Here is a 14,762-nt window from a genome sequence, read left to right as displayed (position 1 = left end):
ACAATGAAATTTTATGTCCACGAACCAAAACAGCTAAATAAATTATTGAATATAAATCTAGTCTTACACATCACAGGGGAAAAGATAAATTCAAAAGATAGGGCTATGTCATGTAACATGTTTCAACCTAAACTTAATTCCAAACTCCAGAGAAGCATCACTGTCCGTAACAACGGATAATGATGAAAGGAATTTTGTTATTTCCAACTGGATAGTACCACTTCAGTGTCAATTATGACAAAACATTCACAGAATAAATCTAGAAATTCGATTTTGCTTTCAAGTGCATCTGTCCATTACGTTACTGTAAACAAAAGATTTTTACTTACCTTTCTCATCACCCTCTGTTTCTAATTTGGTGGTCGACGTTGAAAGGTGTGGACACAACCATCGTATTAAATCCGAATGCTCAGTAAAATGTGCTAGGTTGTTGAGAGAGCAGGACATTTTTGCCGATTTAATAGTTACTATATACCTTCATAAGGGTTACATGTCTCGTCCTGAACAGCTGATTCTGTATGACGTCTTCTTGTTTTGATCACGTGACTTAACATGAAAATCTATAATAAATCTATGTAAATGATATTTCAAAGACAAAACAAAATAAACTTTTATCCAATATAATAAAATATCATTACAAATTCAGTTGTTAAATTTTCTGGTAACACAACAATCATAAATAACGGAGTTTTTCAACTGATCACGCGGGAAAACAAATAAACATTAAACTTTCACCAAAGAAAAAGTGCATCATATTATGTCAGCCAAAGTAAAAAGGTTAGATTATAATTGTCCATGCCCATGTCACACTGGGAGGGAAAGAATACTTACGTAATATAATGAATATTAGCACAAACTAGTTTTAGAATTCGTCTGCAGAAGTAGAAATAATTCACCGACACAGAAGTTCTCTGGTAGAGGCTATTTACTATTTAGCCTATGGCTTCATTTTTGAATTACTAATTATAGTTGTTAACCCTAGTTTTGGTCAAATTAAATTGTATGAAATATCTAGAATTGGTCATTACGATAATTTTAAGATTGTCACATATAGTACCGATGTTTTAAGTTATAATTTCCTCTGATAAATTTACAACAGTTACAGTAGTGATTAGGTTAAATTTGACTTAGTTATTTCTGACCAATTAAGATATTGTTCGTGGTAGATAATTTTGTTGGATAACGGAGGGCACGGTACTTATCTCCCAAAATATTCATCAATTGTAGGTGTATATTTGTAAAAGGAAATGTGGTTTCATTCAATCAACTGTTGCCTCAAGTTTCACAAGTGAAAAACTTTCAGCCTCACAGTGGCAGGCAACAGTCCTCAGGTCATCCCACAGATCTCTCTGGGAAGAAACTTTTACTGTGGACTGTTTACTGTGTTGTATGAATGTAGACTGTTTCTTTGTCACTCGCTGAAAGTGGTAGGGGATGGGGAACATTCGCTGGTTGACAGCTCACCACAACCTTTTAATGTAAAAAAATATACATTATATATATATTTTTTAATATTCTGTATATATCATCCAGTTCTGACATATATTACAAAAGATATACCATATGAGATGTATAGACAGTGTTAAATTTGATCCATTCTGAATTTCGAGCTATGGAGGTCTACTGAGTACTGAGGCATTCAGTCTTGACGTCCTGTCGACATGAATGACACCTGGTCTGGTATAGAGTTGGAATCTACTCAGCAGTAAACAGTATAGCTGGGTCTTGGTGCTTATTTGCTCACCTGCTCATTAAGATGTCTTTTGGCCAATTGACTAATCAGTTGACAATCTTTCAGTATTCTCATAAGAACATAAGAATGAAGGAAACTGTAACTAGGCAGCTCCATATCCATCACCACCTGTCATCCCCATCCATTAAGTTGTCTAACCATTTCTTAAAACAACTGATAGTTTCAGCGCTCACTACGCTCTATTCTATTCATTGACCACCTTATTAGTAAACCAATTCTTGCCTATATCCTTTTTAAATCTAAATTTGTCCAGTTTAAATTCATTACTGCGAGTCCTGCCCTGTTGTTTTAATATGATGACCTTGTTTGCATCACCCTTGTTAAAGCCTTTGATCCACTTGAACACGTCTATTAGATCACCCTGTACTCTGCGTCTTTCTAGAGAGTGTAAGTTAAGGTGCCTGAGCCTCTCTTTGTAAGGCAGATTTCCGAGTCCATGTATCATTTTGGTCATTCTTCTCTGTACTGATTCTAGTGAATTGATGTCCATTCTGTAGGATGGAGACCAAAACTGTACTGCATAGTCAAGGATGGGTCTAACTATTGCTAGATAGAGTTTGATAATTACCTCTGCACTTCTTTTCGTTACCGTCCTAGCAATGAAATCTAATGCTCTGTTAGCTTTGTTCCTGGTGCTAATGCACTGTTTTCTGGTTTTAAGGTCCGGACTCACTAGAACTTCCAAGTCTCTCTCGCACTCAGTTTTCTCTAAAAGCATGTTATCTAAGCTGTATCTATTTTCGGGGTTGTGTTGCCCTATGTTTAACACGTTATACTTAGAGATATTGAAGTTCATTTGCCATTTCAGCGACCATGTGAACAATTTGTTAAGATCATCCTGCAGAACCTCTGCGTCGTCTCCTGACCTAATTAGGCATCCTATTTTAGTGTTGTCTGCAAACTTACTAACATCACTATTTATCCCATTGTCTAAGTTGTTTATGTACCTAATGAACAACAAGGGACCCAAAACCGAGCCTTGGGGAACCCCACTAGTAACATTGCCCCACCCAGATTTTACTCCATTTATGGTGACCCCCTGTTTTCTGTTACTGATCCAAGCTCTAATCCATTCTCATCCACTCCAAGCTGTTCTTTCGAGAACTGTTGATTTCACTCTCTCAAAATCTTCCTCTTCTCTCAATGTTATTTTCTTTAAACAAACTTTCTTGTTATTTTCTGGGTCTGCTGACAGGTCTTTTTTTCTCCAACATTCATACATTCTTGTGTCCCTTCATCTTGCATCTGTAATATATACACACGACCATCTCAATTGATTTTTCATGATTGTAAGAATAGATTTTACAGAAAGTAGCTTATTTTTTTCATTTCTGCATGAATATATGTACATTTACTGCAGTTTCTTGCCTGTAGTATATTAAGGGGACCCCCCACCCAAAATCTTTTTTTCTGAAGGATCTTGCTGATTTTTTCTGTGTGATATCTAGGTCTGAGGAAACCTTCACAGCATGAGTTTTATTCAGATCTGACGAGTAGTTTTTTATTTTTTAATAAAAAACGTAAAAAATACCATATTTTTGGGCTTCTTTCAAATCCTATCTCCTCTTACAATTTTTATTCGATGTCTTTCATTTTACAGCAAAAGAATCTTCTACATATATAAAAAAACAAAATAGAAAGCTTTTTTTAATATCTTTGTTTAACGCCGAGTAAAAAATATATAAAAAAATTATCGAAAAAAAAGCAAAATTTTGACTTTGACACGTTATTAAAACAAATTATTTAACATATGCAAAAAAACTCTATTTTATTTTTTGTCATTTATCTAGCTATTAATAGAGACCTCATATGCAAAAATTGGTTGAAAATTGAGGGAGGAGATAGACTTTGAGTATCAAAAACTTACATTTTTCAGAAATGAGTGTTAAAGTTTTTTTTTCCCTTAGTTTGACTAAATTTTACATTGGACCTCCTAAGACCCATTGAAAACAGGTTCCATTGTATTTTCATGATGATTTTGCATCTTTCAAGTAACTCAGGCACTTTGTACCCTCCTACAGTGTAGGATATTATTCACTCAAAGTGAGGGTCTCATAAGCCGCCACCTCACTCTTTGTCGCAAAGTTTGAGTTCTTGGTCTAGAATGACCCAGCAAGGTAGTCTGATTGCTGGGATTCAGCTCTCTTTCTTTTCTTGGGTTTCCTTTCTGGTGTTGGAACAGGCTCTTGCTGCATCAGGGACATCACTGTGAGGTTTGAGACTCTAAACCCAAGGTGTTGCAACAAGGAGGCATCCTTGTAGCTACTTGTTAGCAAACAGTTGTTTGCGTAGAGACAACTTGTCTGATATATGTGTAGAGGACAGAGGATCAGGTGCTGAGGATGTGGATGTAGATGGAAGGGAGAGAGCTGCTGGAGGGAGTACTAGTGGTGGTGGCGGAGGTGGTGATAACAAAGTTGATGCTGGGGTTCTTTCTTTCTCCCCTTGAGTTGCTAATGTAGACGTTCTTATCTTCTGCAAGTGTGCCTTTTGTTTGGATAGCTTAGGCATGGCTAATATCTTCAAATATCTCTTCACTGAAAAATAGATGCGAATTTCACACGGCAAATTAGTGAATGCGGCAAGCTAACGTGTACATGTCCTTTACTTTGTAAGGGTCAGGCCACTGCCAGTCGTGCAGGCTGAACTTCCTCACACCACATACTCACGTGCATGCCGGACGTAAGAGAAAACTTTATGAGTGTATCAAACGCAAAAAAATAGGGTAAAATATGGTCAAGACGTATGTAAACAATGGTCGTGCGCAGCATGTGGCTGCCGGGGGGAGGGAGGGTAGGCCCTTTAAACCCTTTAAAAATGGCGGTACGATAAAAACACTTTACCAGCATCTAGAGCAAGATCCCTACTATGTATTTATGCAATAATAAAAAAAAAAATCGAATTTTTCTTAAAAGAGTTTTGTGCTGACATTTGAACAGAAGTTGTCCATAAAACATGTAATGAACTTGCCGAACTATTTAGAATTTTTTTAACATGCTCCCCAAAATATGAAATATAGTGTAATTTGTCATCTAGACAGCTAACAGACTTATTTATCAGTGACAGGAATCTTCTAAGGTACTTAGGGATGTTTGTAGGTGCACAGTCCTTCAAATGAAGCCTGAAGACATTCAATAATTTCTCACCAAAGTTAGGAATGCATACAAGAATTATGGAATCCAACTGCAGATGTTAGCTATTGATCCCAAAGCACAAGAACATTCTGTCATATGTTCATACCTCCAAACTCTGCCAACTGAAATGAAAATAAGATTATATCCCCTTAGGCAAAGATGAGTTCAATCAGCAGACATCTTCAGTTTGACAAATCCCTGCCTCCAGTAGGAGGTAGCATCGATGAGTGGTGGGCAGTTACGTTGAAGAAGTATCCAACTGAAAAGCCATTGTACTAGTATTAAGTATCTTATTGGCCTTAGGATGGAGCACTCCTGCATGATGAAAAATATAAACAATGAAAGTAGTAATAGGCTCACTATTTTAGAGACCTTAGTGATGTCTTACAGACCAAAATAGCGTTTTTTTATGATTGTAGACTGATCGCCATTTAAAAATATAAATATGGATCACTTTTAATTTCTACTGTTCCTCCATTATACTATGCTTTATAAATCTTCTTTGACATGCAAGGACAAAAATGTTGGTTATCACCAGTGAAAAACCAACCCACCCATTTTTTTTCCCATAATTATTTTAATCATTCTTTTGTATGTCTCCAGTCCAGTTACTGTTACTATTCACCAGTCCTCCTCAGCTATCACTTATGAGTACAGAATCATTTGTAAACAAATGAATATTGCACTGTATTCTTTCATGCATAGTGTCACCTTCCCATCTATCTCTCACCCACATCCTTCAACAATGTCCCATCTAGTTCATTAAACAACATTTGAAGATGAAATCTTTATTAAATGTACAATGTTTTGCTTCATAGAGCTTTGTCATATATAAAGATGAAGAATACACTTGCAGTATATAAAGGTGTTGGAGTTTTTATTCTTTGGTTTTGCACTTGAAAAAACTTCAAACAAGTGAAACATTGTGCATTCAATAAAGGCTTCATCATCAGACAGTATTTGCCAAAACTGTCAACAGTTGCCATTTTCAAATATACAACTCATTTGTATGCCTATCTATGAAACAGATAAACTATTGTAGGATATCGCTCAATCCTGTTTCATAGCCAACTTTATACAGAGCCACCTAGTTTTCTTTTTAAACATATACATATTTATTCTCTGAAATGAAGTGGAAAAGTTCAACACAAAATTCTGATTCATGCATTTGATTGTTTATGTAATTCATACATTATTTGGTGATTTCCAGAAATAATAAATCTGTCAATTATGCAGCATTCATGGATGACAGTGAGGGTAAGTGTTATAGTATTCGTTAGTACTAATAATAGATACACCTTTGACTGAAAAATGCTGACAGACATTGTATTGATTAATTTAAAGGTTATGAATTTCTCATTATTGTGAGTGCAAGCAGAAATGATCTTGTTTAACTATCTATAGGACAAAGGTCGAGTCACTGGTACTTCAGTGACTTAGAACCGCTTGTTCTCTGTGAAATAAAAGGCCATTTGTTAAACACTACAAAAGTCATCAGTTTACAGTATTTGTCTAACCTTTACAGATGAGGATTTCATGGGATTTTCATCCCACCACAAGAACAAATCCATCCAAGGTAATGCCCAAGCTTCAGATAAAAGTCCTAAACAGATGAAGAAGAGCAATCAGAAGATAAGTGACTCTCCTGAAGTCTCTACCCACACATCAGCACAGGAACAGATGTCAGGAAGGAAAGCTCCTGCCAAACGTCTTTCTTTGGAAGAAAAACTATTTCAGGTAGAGGACAGATGTTTTGATTAGGTAGCTATATGTTTATAATGAGAGGAATCTTAGGGCCAGTGATGGGAGCCTGGATGTGGTAGCCCATCAAGATGATCATTAGAAAAAATAATTTCCATGCTTTTCATCTTCAAATCCTATCAACACCCTCAGGAGATGCCCCCTGTAGAGGCTGGCTGGGAATGTTTCTTTGTTACTAATTTGCAGAGGTAAGGGGAGGAAAGCAGTTGTGAGTTATCAGTGCTCTTTGTGTGAAAGGGTGGAGGAAATTCATTTGTAATTGATAGAGAGAAATCTTGAGCCAGGTCAGGAGACTCTACCTCCTAATGAAGGTGAAGGTGTTAATGAGTTTTGAAGGAGGCGATTCTTTCTGACCTCCATCTTGCAGGATTACCACAAGTAGACACCTATCATTGGTCCCTTAAACTTCTTAGATATAATGTCGAATATTCTCACTGCTCTTTTTATACACATTAGTGAATAAAGATGATTTTATTTAACAAGTGTCCTATTTGCAGCGAGAGCTAGAAGCTGTTCTCAAGATGTCAAAAATAGAGGGAGGTGTGAATGGTGAAAACTCGTCTGATGATGAATTCAAAAGTGATAGTTTCTCGAAACCAGTGAGCCAGACTCCACCATCATCCAGTGAAAACAAGGCAAAGGCATCTGCAAGTTCCAGATCAAAAAGTTGTGAAAATGATTTATCAGAAAAGAAGACAATAAAAAGAAAGGAAAATAGAAATTTAGAAAGTGAAATAATTAGGAATGGTGACAGTCAGCACCAAACCAACGGCAAACAATCAGAGAGTGAATTGTGTGGAGTGTTTATGAACGGAGATGAACCAGTACCGAGCACCTCCTGGGGCTGGACAGGCAAAAGACAAAGGAAGAAAGTTTCTTTCGCTGAAGGCAAGTAAAGCTTTTCGATTATGGTGTAAAGCAACAATCATATTGTTGATAACCTTTTAAATCTAAGTTTATTAATACCATGGGGCTGGGTAGAAAGAGTGCAAAAGATTGGATAGAATGTATGAAAAGATGGTTCAGCTCAAAAGGATGTTCTTCGTATATACTTTGTAATTTTTTTCACTAGTTTTGCTACAAGCTTTTGGAAAAGCTTGTAGTGAAACTAGTCAAAAATAAAACTCGGATTAAGACACCAGTCTTTCCTCTTCCAAAATATATATATGTATATATATATATACACATACACACACACACACACATGTATGTATATACTCATGAAGGGATGAGGAGGAAGAGTTGCCATATAAATGAAGTGGTGGTGGTAAACCAGTTTGGCTGTTGACTGTGCCGTGGAGGTGCTGTGTCTTGCTGCATTGTTTCTGACACAAATAATAGGCAGGGAACAGGGATGGCCCTTCATCTACAAGGAACTGTGAGATTTTTAAAAGGAAAACAGATGGGTAGAGGATGGGTGCATGCCTTGGGTGGCTGCCTCTCATGTGAGGGGGAAGATGCCTTTTGATATATATACATGTATGTATATATATATGTATATATATATATATATATATATACATATATATATATATATATATATATATATATATATATATATATATATATATATATATATACTGTATATATATATATATATATATATATATATATATATATATACATGCAAAACAAATCACTAAGCACACATGACAACAATACTTGCAGAAACCACTTGGAAAATAAAAGAATTTAATACCAAACATTTTCGTCTATTCAAGACATCATTCTTTGTGCCCTGATGATGTCTTGAATAGATGAAAACGTTCGGTACTCAATTATTTAATTTTCCAATTGGTTTCTGCAAGTATATATATGTATATATATATATATATATATATATATATGTATATATACATATATATATATACATATATATATATATATATATATATACATATATATATATACACACATGTATATACATGCTCTCACCCCTCAGTTTAACAAACCCTAGTTTGATGGATATCAGAGGCAACAGGCTTAATTCAGTGGCTGAGAATAAGTTTCTGATTCCCCCACTATATAATCATTTATATGAAGTACCCATCTTTATAGTCCTTGGTAAGTCTGATATTGAATTACAGTAAATATGATGAATTGATTACATTTATTGGACCAGTGAGCCCCTTTTGGCTGTTAAATTATGGGATGGGTGTACAGTACTTCTTAATTAGAATCTAATATTCTCAAGTTGTTTGCTTTTTTTTTTTTCAGTTGATTCATACTGCTGGGAAGATGAGTCGTATGAAAATGCATCAGAGGACAGCAGTACTTCAAGCCCCAAAAAGAAAAAGAAGAAGGAACCTGAAAAGAAGAAGTCGCCCAGGAAATCTCAGAGTTCAAAAGAGGTCATATCAGAGAAGGAAGATATCATAGAAGATAAATCATCCAAAAGTTCAATAATTTCAGAAGAGATAGCTCAAGAAAGAGGAAACTCAGAAGAAACACCTTTGGTAAATTCGGTATCCACAGAGAACTCGGAGAATGAATCTACAATAACCAGAGAAACAAATCCTGCAGGTGAAAGTTTATCAGATGAGACCTCGGACAAATTTGACAAAACTAGTGATCCTTTAGAGGATGTGGTGGTCAAGGATGAGACACCAGAGAAAATCACAGGTCCTGCAGGAAGGAGAAATAAGAAAGCTGTAATAATTGATGGTACGTAACATTGTATGCCCACTCTCAGTATGTGTACTTTCAGTGGTTATAGATTTTATAACTTTTTATATTTATTTTTGGTATAGTGTTGATATTCGATAATGTAATTTTATTGTAATGCTATAATGGTTACCTCAAGTTTTATTGATGGGAAACTTGCAGTTCCCCAGCAGCTGGATATGGTTTTTACTCCCATAGATCTCAGAGAAGAAATGTTGGACTGTTTTCTATGTTAATTTAGTGTGGGAGTGTTTCTATGTCATTGGCTGAATAGGGGAATATTTGTTGATTGTCAGCTCTATGTAAAAAGGTGGAAAAGTATGGTTTAAAATGTTAAAAGGACATCTCAAGTTCAGTCATGAGACAAGTGTCAGCCTTTTGGGGCTGCACCTCCAGGTGAGGATGAAAGTGTTGACAGATATTGAAGACAGGCAAGAGTGAGATGATTCTATTGCTGTCCTCTTGTAGGACCACCACTTGCAGGTACCCCTTTTCTTTTATATAGTGAAGCTATACAAATATTCCAGTCCTTTGCCACACTTACCTCCTATAGGTACACATTAAACAATCTCACTAGTCAATCCACTGTAACTTCTACTTCCTTTTTCAGACACTGCATGACACCCATATTTTTCTACAGTCCTATTTCTCTCTCTCTCTCTCTCTCTCTCTCTCCCACTGCCACATTAATTTTCCTGGCAGCATCCACAGCCACAATCAGTCAACCCCTAACAACCTCCAAAATCCCTTTGGTTTTAGGGGTTGGATGGAACTACTGGTGTTGCATGGGTTGGCAACCCCTTCATGAGGAGAGCTGCCATAAATTGCAAGAAAATTGTTTATATTATTTCATTGTTGCAGAGGATTCTGATGACTGGGATGAAGAAAGTGATGACTCCATCTTATCTGAAGAGAGTGATGACTCCATCTCATCTGAAGAGAGTGATTTCGCTCCAAGTCCCAAGAAGAAGACAAAAGGGAAGAAAGAACAAGTGAAGAAGGAAACCAAAGTAACTAAAGCTACGACTAAAGAATCCGCTAAAGGTAAAGGTAAGAAAGCAGAAAGAAAATCTATATCACCTAAAAATTCTACAGTGAAAACCACAAAAGTGGTTACTTCTCCAGGACAATCTCCAGCAAGCTCTAAAGCATCAGCAATAGTGCCAAAGAGAATACTTCAGAAGGAAAACACAGTTCCTAAAAGCACCAAAGGAACTGTCAAGTCATCTCAATCATCTGTTGGGACAAAATCATCACTGTCTACCACATCATCTCCTTCTCCTGGGAGAGTTCCTGTGGGTCTTGTTAAAACGCCATTCCGTAGCCCATTGCTGAATGACGCCAACAGGGGAACCATATCCCCTGTCAGTAGTAAAACCACACCAGGGGTGGGTGTAGGTATTGGGCTGAGGCTTGGCCTCTCGAGGAGGTCCGGAGGAAAGCCTTTACATCCAAGTCTAATTCTTAAGTAGGTATAATCCTTTCAACCCAGTAATTTTCTTTGGATTTTATTCTGGTTTTGACCAGGACATTTTTCAACAGCAGGGCTGTACATGGACTGAAGAGAATAAAATGATGTCAGAAAACTCCTTCATAAAGTTGTCTAAATTTTTAGATGCCTTGTGATAAAAATTCTTCAAAATGTGTGTGTGTATATATATATATATATATATATATATATATATATATATATATATATATATATATATATATATATATACACACACACACACAAAATTGTTTTCTCCATTATAAGGTGGTGGCTAAGTTAAAGCATACACCCAACCCATACCTGTACTGTGATATTGTCAATTCTTTAGGGACTGGGCACCCCTATGGACCAGAGCCATTCATTATTTGTCTGTGTTAGAGTAAAATATGTACTCACAAATGAGTAATAGAGACATTTTTATTGTTGTTGTCCTTCTGTTGCCTCCTTGAACCTATTCTTTGCCATTTAACCTCTTCAGTACGAGTCAGATATTCATGCACACATTAGCTGCCTGATGTACGATGATGCATCACAATAGGTGCATTATAAAATATAAAATTACAGCTGTTATACTCATTCTCTTTCACCCAGAATGTAATCACTGAAAGAGTAATCAAGCCAGTTCACAGAATAAGAGGGTCACTCAGCTACAACTACAAAATAAATATAATCAGGAAGCCAACACTGGCATCCTTATATACTCACTTGCACCTCATGATGCCTACATGTCTACACGACTCAGTGGCGCGGTTGGTAGAGCGCTGGACTGCCAGCATGGTGGTGCTCACAGTACTTGTGTCGAATCCTGCCCAGGGCCGAAATTATTTCGGTATCGCGTTGCTTCAGGTTGTTACTCTGACTCTCGTGGGCAGGGAGTTGGGTGTGTGTGTACGGTCATAGCATTACCCATAGATCGGTCATATGAGCTCTGAGCTCTCTTCAGGGAGGGAAATAGCTGTCGATCACGAGTCCAACACGTGATTGGAAGACCAAGGTGAATACATAGGTGTTGTATTCAAGGTTCCACCTTGTCCTTTTTTGATCCTCCTATGGTGATGGTGGAGGGAAGGGAGATGCTACCACTGTGTTGCCATAAAAAATAGGGCATTTAGTATAATAATAGGATGTGCCAAAACCACCCCATTAGAACATGTGCACATAGAAACCAAAAATCTCCCTGTAGAACATCATATGAAAATGATGAGTATACAGTTCAATGCAAAAGCCTTCCTCCCTACTCACCCATCTCATTACATCACATACGCAAGATGCAGGGATGACCCATCATCCATGAGGAGCCACGACAAGAGGGAGGGAGGGGTGGTGAATGGGAATGAAGTATGTGGAGATTAAATGGGTGGGAGTTGATTTATGCTATGAATTTGGCTACCTTTCTTGTAAGGGGGAAAAAGCCCTTGATATATGTATGTATATAATTATAGTCTTCTCATCTCTCTTAAATCAACACTTTTTATCCCATTATTGCATGGCAACCACTACATATTTTACCTCATTTATGTCAAATGATTTTATTTAACCACTCAGTATGTTTCTTTTTATTCAGTGTACTTATTTGTTACATGTTCAGAAGAAGAAGTGTTAACTGTTAAGCCTATCTCAGTAAACTCTTCACTCACATTTTTCTTTCTTTTCTTTTTCTTTTTTCTTTTCTTCTCTTTCTTTTTGTTGTGACTGCTGGCAAACTATATTGGTTGTTTATGTAACACCCCTTTGCTAGTAAATGAGTTGATTAACACCGTGCTTACTAATTGCACTTATGTTATTCTGACCGCCATGAGGCTATTTTTATTTATATCTTTCACACTCCTTTGGTCATGAAAAGATTTGATACCGTATTAATTAATCTCATCTACACTGTGGCATTTTACTTTTAATTATGGCTGTTACCAAAGTATTCATTTTTGCAGAATGCCTTTGGTAATGTAGGGCTTAAATCTCTTGATTAAGCTTTTGCACATTAGGTGGTATTTTCCCTGTTTTGCCTGTTGCCAGGCTATTTTATTCATCTCTGTGACACTCCTGTGGTAGAACAGGGGTTAAACTTGTCTAAATTAATCCTTTCCATAACAGGTTGTACTTATCCTGTTTGTGACTGCCATTAAGCTGTTTCATTCATCTCTGTTGTTCTTCTTTATTTGGAAAGGCATTAATTAACCTCTTCAATACGAGTCAGTCTCGTGGGCAGCATTAGCTGCCTGATGTACGATAATCCGATGATCCACCATAATATTCACGATATAAAATATAAAGTTACAGCTATATTACCCGTTCTCTTTCGCTCTGAATATTAATAACCACAGAAAATATGATCAAGCCAGTTCACAGAATATGGGGATCACTCAGCTACAACTATAAAATAAATATAGGACGCCAACGGCGGTATCATCATATACCCACTCGCGCCACATAACGCCCATGTAGATTACTTGCCCAATATCTAAACGTGTTGAAGTATGATAATTATTGATTATTGCACTGAATGTCTGTGACTCCTGTCAGTTGAATAAAACAATTAGACTGAAATATAAAGTGGCAACTGGTATAACAAATTAGTTTATCGACTAATCACTCCACATTCCTCATGGAGAGTTTCTGCAACCTTTATGTCCATGTCAGTTGTATTACTGCTATATATTTGTACATCATCTTTATATGTAAATAGTTTGTCCGAAACTGTGCACTGTATTGAAAATATTTTGTACCATATTCAGATTAATAAAGATTATTATTAATTTCGTATTCTGTACCCTGAAAGATTGTTGTGATTGTGTAAAGTGTAATGAGAAAGCAATGTCATGCCTAGAATCTCACATAGGAGTAAAAGCAGTGTTAAAATATGAATAGAATAAATAAATGAAATAAAAAACAAATCATAGGAAAATAATACACAACAAATTCTAAGAGAGAATTCTAAAACATTTTGGGGAGAAACAGAAGTAGAGGGACAGCTAACGGATGAGATTAGTTAGTGCTAAACTCATCCAGTTCAGAGTAGTATATATATATATAATATATGTACATACATACATACATATACCAAGGCTTTTTCCCCCTTACAAGGGAGGTAGCCAAAAAGGGAAAGGCATAAAAACACTCCCACCCATTTCATCCCTAAATACACTCCACACCCCTCCCACCCTTCCTCTCATCTGAGCACCTCCTGGATGACGGGTCATCCCTGCACCCTGCCCACCGCCCTGGGTCAGAAGCAGTGTCGCAGGACACAGCACATCCACAGCAAGGCCGCTTCATTTAATCGGCGACCCCCCCTCTCCGTCCCCCCTTGCATATAAGGAGAGGACGGGGAGAAATCCCTTCGGGCTGCGTCAAAACTCACTCACACACACTACCCCACCCCCCACCCCCCCCGCCCATTTCTCCCCATGCAGTCACAACATCATCCATATACAACCATTCTCCACTCACCTCTGTCTTCCGTCCTCTCCCTTCCTTCCTCAACAGACATTCCCCTCTTCCCCAAAGCCCCCTTCACCCCATCCATCCACCTCATCCTAGGACGTCCCCTCATGTTCACTCCCTCCACATCTGCCTTCCATACCTCTTTTACTAGTCTTTCTTCACTCATTCTTTCCATGTGTCCAAACCATCCTAATATTCTTTCATCAACCCTCTCTCCCAAATCCTTTTTCACCCCTGTTCTCCTCCTCACCTCCTCATTTCTCACTCTATCTAGCCTAGTAACCCCCACCATACTTCTCAGACACCTCATCTCAAACACATTCAAACTCCTTCTCTCTTCTTCTCTCATGTTCCACGTTTCTGCCCCATACAGTGCTGTTGGCACAATCACTCCTTCATACAGTCATATATTATATCTCTTCCCCGTCTTTTATGCATGAGGGGGGGTCGCCGATTTAATGAAGCGGCCTTGCTGTGGATGTGCTAGCTGTGTCTGGCGGCACTGCTTCTGACCCAG

The 14,762-nt window shown here is 37.3% G+C and overlaps 2 protein-coding genes across 2 annotated transcripts in view; one reads left to right on the top strand and one right to left on the bottom strand.

Annotated features, from left to right (window-relative positions):
• Rab3-GAP (Rab3 GTPase activating protein) overlaps positions 1-535 on the bottom strand; it is a 48,878-nt gene extending 48,343 nt beyond the window's left edge. Inside the window, exon 1 of the mRNA XM_076213364.1 lies at positions 330-535. Coding sequence (XP_076069479.1) covers positions 330-447 — 118 coding nt within the window. The 5' untranslated portion in view covers positions 448-535. The remainder of the gene's footprint in view (positions 1-329) is intronic.
• Positions 536-705: 170 nt separating this feature from the next.
• Positions 706-13,525, top strand: LOC143041464 (uncharacterized). The gene is made up of 6 exons (XM_076213363.1): positions 706-777; positions 6,098-6,144; positions 6,413-6,624; positions 7,146-7,536; positions 8,866-9,312; positions 10,174-13,525. Exons 1-6 carry the CDS (start codon positions 758-760, stop codon positions 10,782-10,784), a joined length of 1,728 nt encoding a protein of 575 aa, XP_076069478.1. The 5' UTR covers positions 706-757; the 3' UTR covers positions 10,785-13,525.
• The last annotated feature ends 1,237 nt before the right edge of the window (positions 13,526-14,762 follow it).

This window comes from Oratosquilla oratoria, chromosome 31 (assembly GCF_046742065.1).
Source record: "Oratosquilla oratoria isolate Oo_2021 chromosome 31, ASM4674206v1, whole genome shotgun sequence".
In the NCBI taxonomy this organism is placed as follows: domain Eukaryota; kingdom Metazoa; phylum Arthropoda; class Malacostraca; order Stomatopoda; family Squillidae; genus Oratosquilla; species Oratosquilla oratoria.
The sequence above is the reverse complement of the archived record's forward strand: the minus strand, read 5'-3'. Positions and strand labels throughout refer to the sequence as shown.